This window comes from Propithecus coquereli, unplaced genomic scaffold (genome assembly GCF_000956105.1).
Source record: "Propithecus coquereli isolate 6110/MARCELLA unplaced genomic scaffold, Pcoq_1.0 Scaffold347, whole genome shotgun sequence".
In the NCBI taxonomy this organism is placed as follows: Eukaryota; Metazoa; Chordata; class Mammalia; order Primates; family Indriidae; genus Propithecus; species Propithecus coquereli.
This window is the reverse complement of record NW_012149141.1, coordinates 2,054,865-2,064,402: the sequence shown is the minus strand read 5'-3', so window position 1 is coordinate 2,064,402 and position 9,538 is coordinate 2,054,865. Positions and strand designations below refer to the sequence as shown.

The window sequence follows — 9,538 nt, the reverse complement described above, 5'->3', positions numbered from 1 at the left end:
CAAACATGGCGGCGTCAACACCCACCATAGTACGGCGATCACAATAATAGCTAACATTTTCTGTGAACATCGTGACTGGTTCAAAGTCAGCAAAGACTTTCACACAGACTAGCTTTATCCTCTTCACATCCTATGGTGGGGGGGAAGGATCTATTTTTATTTCTATTTTCCAAATCAAGAAACTGAGGCTTAAGAGAAGGTAGGTAACTAGTCTGAAGTCATTAAAAAATCTAGAAAGTAGCACAGAGAGTCAAACCCAAACAGACCTACCTCAAAGCCCGAGCTCTCTCTAGCTAGCCAACTCAGATAGCCAACTGCAAAAATGAAATACTTTATTTTGTAGAGTATATGGCTGATTGGACTCCTTAAATTTACTTGTGGTGCAATAGTTCTTTTTAGTGATCTTTGAAGTCAATGTGCTGATCTGTATTGAGCTTTATTTTTTCCATATTTGGAGGAAGAAACAGTGTCACAAATACCATTTGGCCTTTGTTTTCCAGCTTCCATCGTGATTCAGAAGTGGTGGTGTCACATGAATCCTTGTTTGGAAGGAGAGGATTGTAAAGTGTTGCCAGATTACTCAGGTTGGTCCTGTAGCAGTGGCAATAAAGTCAAAACTACAAAGGCAAGTATGGACAAAACACGACTATAATTTACAACTTATTAACTATGGGTCCCCCTCTGCCCCAGATTTTATGTTGCCATCCACAGAACATTATGTTGACAAACCTGCATGGGCAGTGCCACCCGATGGCTTTGGCCTTTCAGACAAGCCCATTTCCCAGCCTGATCTTTTTTGTCAGATTTTATAAAGCAGCGATTTGCTGGGTGAACTTGTTATTTTAAGCAGGGCCACTAAATTCATTTTAGCTTCTTCATGAGCCCGATTGCATGTAAAAGTTTCAGAGTTGACAGGCCAGTGGATCAAAACACCATGGCAAGAATTCACATACAGATGATTTGCTGAAGTAGAAATACCTACTGCCTTGAAGGAGATTTAATGGTTGAAGACTCTTATGCAAGTCTTGGAAGTCAACGGTTTTCTTCCCAAACGGGCTTCTTTCTAGTTCTCCCTGCCTTTGAAGAGTGCCATTGTCTACCTGGTTCTTCAGCCACAAACCTAACTTCTTCCTTATTACCTTGTCCTGAGGATTTTTACTACCCAGTCTTGCCATGGCTTTGCAGCATGTACTTACAGCTTCTGTCTAATCTGCCATCTCATCCGGACTACTCAATTGCTACCTTCCAGTCTGGTCTCCATACATTGAATACAGTACTCTTTGTAAAATGCACATTTTCTAAGCTAGTCCACCCTGAAATCTTTCAATGGCTTCCCCTGGCTGCTTGGTCCACTGTGGACCTCTGCCTGTATCGTCTTTAACAAATGACCTGGCAAGCCACCTCCCTTTCATTCTTTCTGCCCCAAACATCCTGACTTCTGTTAGTCCTCTTACTGTGGTGTGTTTGCAGTGACTGTTCCCTCTTCATGGAATGTGTTTCCCTCCCTTCTTTTCTAGTTAATCATTATTTCTTCAGGAAATCCTTCCCAGATTGAATTCATATCCTCTGTATTTCCGAGCATTTATTATGGTTACACTTTACACAGATTGCTATACTTACTTGCTTAATACCTAGAGCTTTCTTCCTGGTGTCAGAGCTATGAAATCAGGCCCTGGGTCAGGGCCCGTTTTGGCTTACCCTGCTAGTCTCAGAGCCAGCTGAATGCCTTGGTGACTATGTATATAATTTTTTTTTTTTTTTTTTTAGAGATAAGGTCTTGCTCTGTCACCCAGGCTGGAGTGCAGTGGTGAGATTATAGCTCGCCGCAGCCTCAGACTCCCAAGGCTCAAGCGTTCCTCTCAGGAAGCTGGGACTATAGCTGTGTGCCACAATGTCTGGCTAATTTTTTTTATTTTTTGTAGAGATGGGGTCATGCTATGTTGCCCAGGCTGGTCTTGAATTCCTGGCCTCAGGTGATGCTCCTACCTTGGCCTCCCAAAGTACTGGGATTCCAGGTGTGAGCCATTGCACCTGGCCCTATTTCTTGAATGAAATTGATATGATCAATATAATTGAGATGAGAGTTGGATGTACTCTTTGGTTCTGGTTGTTATTGAGATTTGACCTCTTAGGAAATGATAGAGAGTAAATGACTTCTTGCCTCCCTTACATTTTCCCCTTTATGAATATTTTGAATTACTAAATACTTAGAGTTCTCATTCATCTTCAACCCACTGAGGTCAAAAGCAGGCCAGTTCTCCTAAGCATGAACATGAGATATTACAACAAACAAGATTTTATCAAATATATGTTTAAATATAATTCTATTAATATAATATTCAATCTAAAACAAATTCTAAAATGTGATTTTATAATAAATTTTAAATTAAAACTTTAGCTGATATTATCATACCCCAAATTGTCAATGGAATGCTTGTTGGCTGATTAGTTTGTTATTGTCTAGTTAAAATCATGACCATTTTCATGATTTTAATTACATTAATTACAGTTATTTACCAACTTGTCATTCGTAGTGATATTGAGATGACCAGGCTAATGACTGGACATGCTTTTCTATCCAGGGCAGTGGAAGTCCATGGAGTCATTTATCAGCTCTTCTTCAAAGCCACTCCTAAGAAACTTCCAGCCTGTGCAGACCCATTGTGTTTGCTAAGCAAACCCCACCTTAAGATAATTCCACTCTCCTTTCCTTGGCCCCTTTCAGCCATTTTTCCCCAAACTCTTAGAGTCACCTATGAGTTAGGGTCTTACATCCATCAGTGATAAAAATTTTCCTTTATTGTATTTCTTGTAGACTAAGGAGTAACATTTTGGAAGATTACATTTGTATTGATTTTTATATATAGATATAAAATAAGACTATGAGCAGAAGCCAACTGTATTCTGGAAAAGAATGTGTCTAAGTAGGTCTCTTGGTAGAGCAGCTCTCTATTTATGTGCAGTTAGAAAAGGCATTTGCAGGAAGCGAACCTTTAGGGGCATTTCGGCTCTGTGTGCTGGGAATACAAGTTTGCTCTAGCTAAATCCTCAGCGGTAGTGACATTTCATTTAGCGCTTCAAAAAGTTGTAGAAAGATAATACAGTTCCCCAAGCCATCATGATACTTGGGCTGCTTTTTTTTTTTTTTTTTTTAGTGATATGTCACTTGAGAATAATCTTGAAGTCATAAAACTTTGTTTCCTTTATTAATCCAAGTCACACTGACTTAAACTGCATAAAACATTTTATGTCTTTTATGGATCTTATGCACATAGTGTAAATTCATTTGGAGAGCTGTGACTGGCTTCTATGGCAAACGTGGTGCCCCCAGAAGCTGTATCTTTTTCATAAAATCGGTACTGACCTTACACCACACGGTGAGATGGTGGGAGCAATTGTGTCCCTAGAGGAGGTATTAACTATATAACAAAATAGTTTCCATTTTCTTTAAACAGTTCATGTACAATAGCATCCACACACAGACTGGCTGCAATAGTAGGATGGTCTGCAGTAAGCCACCTGTGTCAGAATTTTATTTTCCATTTAAGTGCAAATCTGAAAAGAATCAATTTGAGATATTAATAGCCTTGGATGAAGGTATGAAAATGAGAAGGGACAATTCCCTAATCAGTCATCTTTCCCAGGTATATAAAATTGGCTTTGAGTTTATTCTGCCTACGTAGTTTCTGTCTCTAGAGAGGATGCAGCTACTACTTCTTGTGGGAAAATATAACTCCCTCTGTCATCCTGCCTCAAATTTCCTTTTCTTAAATTAAGTCTAGGTTTATGCTGCATTCTCTCTTCTAAATAGTTCTTCCCTATTTGGAATTTCCAATGTTAAGGCTTCTACCACTGACACTCCTATGATGCCTTTTTAGCACCAAAGCCAAGCATTTGCCAGGGCTCTTTTGTTGTTTGTGAATAGAAGCAAATCACATTGAATCTCAAGAAATGTTAGATTTTTTTCAATGTTCTTATTTTTAAAACCTCTACTAAGGGTGAAAAGCTATGTCTTTGGAGCAATATTCTCAACCGGGGGCAGTTTTCCTCTCAAGTGGACATTTGGCAATGTCTGATGTCACTTCTCATCCTCATACATTGGAGGGGCTACTGGCATCTTGTGGGTAGATGCCAGGGATGCTGCTAAATATCCTATAAAGCACAGGACAGTCCCCTACAACAAAGAATTATTTGGCCCCAAATGTCAAGAATGCCAAGGTCAAAAAGCTGCTTTAGAAATAGTACCTATTTTTCAGTCGCTCTTTGAAGGCTTCCTCCTTGGTTCTTTTACTTCATTGTGTTGAAATATTTCCACTGTTTTCACACTGGAAAACTTCTAGAGGTAGGAGTTAAGAATTGAAGCAACTGTTTTCTCTTGAGCACCTCCCTCACCATCACCGTCTAAGATGATCAAGTCCTGTCCAGTATCTTCCACAAATGGTTCTCTAAGTGAGACCCTTCTGTCTCTTGGGCTCCCACCATGGCTCATCGTCATTGTCATAATAATTTAATGGTATCATGGCTCCAGAAAAATTACTATGGGAACTTGATAAAATCACAGTCTTTTAACCCCACCTCTAGGATATTCTGATACAGTAAGTCTGGGATGGGGCTTAGAAAACCATACTTAAAAAAAAGTTCTTCTTAGGATGATTGTGATGAATAGGCAGTATGAGGGGACCACTAGTCTAACCAAGCTCCCTACCTATTCTCACCTTTAGTGGGCTCATACCTGCTTTCTCTGCCACCTGGAGAAACTCCCTGCCTGGGTTCTTCCCTGTTGAGAGATCATTGATGGATCCTCAGTTGGAAACTGATACAGAATACAGAATGTAAGCCTCTTAAATGGGCCTTCACTGCCAATCACCATGTACTTACCCACACCAGTGCCACCTGCTTTCCCTATGTCCCCTTCTAAAATTCTACTTGTCTTTCAAGGTCAAGCTCAGAGACCTCCTTCACCTGAGGTCTTGTCTGCCCTGTTCCCTATAGTCAGGGATTGAAATGCTCAGGGGCCCCTGAGGCATGGAAGTGGAGCCACGATTAGAATTTTAGTACCCCTGGATCCATCAAAATTCAGAAACAACAATGAATCTTTCATACGCAATCAGTACAATAATTTTAAAGGAAAATAAATCTGAGAGTATCTTATCATCCAACTTTCATTGTTGTCTAGTATGAGCTGGGCATGGGGAATGAGTTACCACAAAAAACACTTTTAGGCTACATATAGATGCATGATAGATCCAGAAAGAGCTCATGTGACAATAATCACTATTTCGTGATCATTACCCATGTGACAGCCACTGGGCTGTGCAGTTCAATTCCCATGTTTTATTCCCACTTCACTACAACTGCAGGGGACAATTACTATTATCTCCATTTTGCAGATGTAGAAACTAAGGCAGAGAGAGTGTCTACCCCATCACAGAACGTGGCCAACTGCACCATTCAGTTGCTCAAGCCAAAGACCTTGGAGTTGTCCTTGATTCCTCTTTGTCGCAAGTCCCACTGGCTTCACCTTTCCTCACTTTGGCCAAAGTGATCCCTTTCAGTTAACAGTCTGGCCAGGCACTCCGCATCTGATCCTTGTACTGCAAAGTCCTTGCATTGGCCTGAGGTGGGCTTGTATTTCTCTCTTCCTCTACCTGGAAAGTTCTTCTCCAGATAGTCAGGCCTCCTTCACTTCACTTCCTCCAAATGTCTCCTCTGCCAATCCTATATAGGAGTCCTCCCCCTGACATTATACCACATTACTGTTCTCCCATATTACCTTCTGACATATTATTTATTTACCTATTTGTCCAACCTCTTTCTCTGGAATAGGAGTCAGCAAACTGTGGCTCTCAGCCAAATCCAGCCTTTGGCCTGTTTTGGTATGTATGGCCTGTGAGCTATGAATGGGTTTTACATTTTTAAATGGCTGGAAAAAACCAAAAGAATATTTCTTAACACATGAAAGTTATACAAAATTCAAATTTTAGTGTCTATAAATAATGTCTTATTGGAACGGAACAAAGCAACAACCATTAGTTCATCTATGGTCTATGGCTGCTTTCGTGAGTAAAACGAAGGCAGAGTTGAGTAGCTGCTACAATGACGGCAAAGCTGAACGTATATTTACCACATTTAGTCCTTTAGAGTAAAGGTTTTCCAGTCCCTGCTCTAGAACATGAGCTCCATGAGGGGGGAGTATTTGTGTTGTTTGCTATAGTATACCTGGCGCAAACAAGAGCAATTATTAATATATTGTTGAATACATGAATTAAAGGCCTTATGTCAGTTAATAGCAAAGCTGAGGCTTGAATAAATATCTGATTGTGTCTAAAGACCAGGCATGATGACTATACTATCAAATAATTTACCTTGAAAATATTTTCATGGTGTAGGCATGTTAAAGGCTTATACTTTCTTTTCTCCTAGAGCCAGTGTATTGACTGACTAACCTGTAAAATTTCTCATGACCAAATTATAGAAACTGCTGTTCTGTTTTCTTAGATCATATGCAGTGAGCCTGGATATTTAAAATGAAAAAAATGCAACCACCACCTTCTTAATGGATATGTTTTGCAGTAAAAAATGACCTATTTTAATGCAGTTAACTTTCACTTAAAAGTAACAAAAAAAAGTAACAAAGGCAACAACATCTTGATCTTGACAAACACTGATTTTAATCAGCATTCATTTGAAAATTTTTTAGCACCATTAACAAAGAATGCTCAGCATGCATGAATTGATGGGCGATGAATGTACCTAATCAGATGATATTTTTATAACCTCACAAAATACACAGGGTGCATAATATCTTGTGGAAGCCTTTGTGTATGTTTTCCTTGCAACCTAAAAGCAAGAAATGTAGAATTTGAACAGTCGATTTAGTGAGGTTGCTTACAAGTCAAGATACAAACTGATAAACTATATGCACATAGGGACTTACTGGTCCTGGTTGCAGGGATGGTTATGTTTGGTGGGTGTGAGATGTTGAATGTTGACTGATTTTTTTTTTTTTCTTTCTTCTTTTTTTAGGTAACACGGTAGCAAAGAGAGAGGTGTGCTTCAATCCTGGAGCTCTCTTGCTTGGATTACCATCCTGGCCTCTTTGCAGGAAATTGTCTTGGATTTCAGCAACTTCACATTTGTATGTGTGCTGTGAGAAGTGGAATCCACTTAACTGGCCCAGCCCTCTCAGCTTCATAATTTTTACTACATTGAATTATAACCACAAGATGCCACACATTTGACATCCTATCTGGATTCCAAAGGACTATACCTCCAAGAAACCCTGGAGGAACAAATCAGAGACTTCAAAATGGATCACTACTAAGGGAACGTTTGGTCTTCAGTTTCTTTCTGCCTTTACAAGAGTCCTCATTCTGTTCCTCCTTTGAACTTTTCCTTCAGCCCTTGTATTAAAGTGGTTTAAAAGGGGTCTAAATAAGAAAAGATTTTGGCAGACGTACTTGCAGATGTAGATTAACTGGTGAAGAAAATTTATCTTATGAACCTTGAACTATAGAAGGACTTAGCAGGGTTATTGTGTGTGCATTTGTTTTTACTTTTGATAATATCAACTTTTTGCATTTTGCATTGTACATTCCATTGTTGGGTTAGCAGAGATTAAATGGGAGCATTTTAACTTCAGTGCACCATTTTACTTAGTGCTAAGGAAGCATATCAATTCTAATATTTTATAACCAAAGCACTATCATATTTACAAAAGAAATAAAACTCGTTGAGATTTTTACGGCTTATGTATAGTCAAATAGGTAAATCATTTAAAATATAAAACAGTCTCGGTTTAGATCAAGGGTGATTTCTCAGATCCAGTTTATGCCAATTATATGAAAATATTTCGTTAACTGCTAGACAGGACACTTTCAATGCTGAATTTTTAGACTGTAAATGATTTCTTCTTAACTTAGCTCTTTCCCTACTTATTTAAAGAAATGAGATGGCTAACAAATGTTAGTAAAATCCGAGTCTTTTTTCTTGGTTTAATGGTTTTGCAGCAGGCATGTCTCCACATATGCTCAGATGCTGTCATGCAGAAACATACGAAACAGATGAAGAGCGACTGACCCAGATTTCAAATGCATAATATTATTAAAACACATACTACTGTAATAATGAGATGGATTTCAAATATTAAGAAATGCCAAAAACAGTTTCTGCACCAAGTTAGTAATTATACCTGTCCTTTCACAATTATGGGGGGAAACATCAATGCTATAATGTTGTTTATAGAGGTAAGAATTACTTTATTCTTGCAGAAGGACTGGAAATAATAGGTGATAATCCATTTGTTTGCTAAATTTTGTTTGAATTTGACTAGATGCTTACCAAATTTGTTATGATCATATTAATAAGTAAAAAATTCATTCTGCTGATGGTGTATACGTTTTTATGATTATTTTATGCCTTAAGATTTTGCATTAACATCCTAGGCTTGCACATTTTAAATGTAAATGTGAAAAACAACTTTGGGGATGTGAACTGTATGTCGAAGTTGGTGCATATATTTGGATGGCTACATCGTTTTCTTCTCCTAAACCTATGTAGCATTAGGGAGAATTTAAAATCTAGGGCAGTTAAGTTTAGGCATGTTGTTTTATACATACTCTGCTGCCTTTAGTATAAGGCCTCCCATTGTAAGAAGAGAAAGTTAAAAAAAATGAGATTTTATAGTATGTAAACAATGACTTAGTTTTTTAGTCCACACATCTGATCTCGTACCCCAAATAAGATCAAGTGCTAAAGACACTACTTCATGCTGAGGTACGTTTCCAGGGAGTAAACCACTTCCCGGCAGTCAGTGGTCCACTTGAAGAAATGGCAGGCCTTGAAGCTGCCATTTCATCCGTTATTGTTTCAAAGTATACTTTTTACCTCATTCAAAAGTAAGCCCTGAAATGGGGCTTTCATTGAGAAGCATTTTAATGTTGTCCTTCCTATTCCTTTCCCTTAGAGATGTAGTTAAGGGACTTTTCTGTATTTTTACAGAATTTGAAACAAAGATACCAAGGGAGTTGTGAGGCTATGGGTCATGTCGGCATTAGGTCCTGTGACTGGCACATGTGGTCTCAACACCCAAGAAACCTTTGGTTCTTGTATCTGTATGGATATAGCCAAGGCCTCTCTAAAGGAACAAGTAACTGTCTAGGTTTCACATCTCTCCCTCATGTCCAGATGTGCTGCTCCAAACCGCATACACCTTTTTGTTGCCTGCCCTTGAAAAGAGGAACTCAGTTCATAACATCAAATTCAACAAATGCTTAATGCTTAAATGCTTAACAAACCGTCCTGCGTTACTGGCAAAATTCTCTGGCCCTATCCAGACCAATCTATTTTTCTGCTCGATTTGGGGGAAACCTTTTATGAATATTCCTATTTCATAGAGGAGAATTTAAGACCGAGTAAAATTTAAGACCCAAACTCACACAGCAGGTTATTTAAAATTATACAATGAGGAGTCATTATAAAGCACAGGAAATGATAGATTTTTCTTTAAGTACTTTTAAAATAACACATGCTATTCTGT

General features: G+C 38.6%; 1 protein-coding gene across 1 annotated transcript in view; it reads left to right on the top strand.

Annotated features, from left to right (window-relative positions):
- FAM19A4 (family with sequence similarity 19 (chemokine (C-C motif)-like), member A4) overlaps positions 1–9,538 on the top strand; it is a 164,913-nt gene that overhangs the window by 111,248 nt on the left and 44,127 nt on the right. Inside the window, exon 3 of the mRNA XM_012651076.1 lies at positions 501–625. Within this exon, the coding sequence (XP_012506530.1) occupies positions 501–625 (125 nt within the window). The remainder of the gene's footprint in view (positions 1–500; positions 626–9,538) is intronic.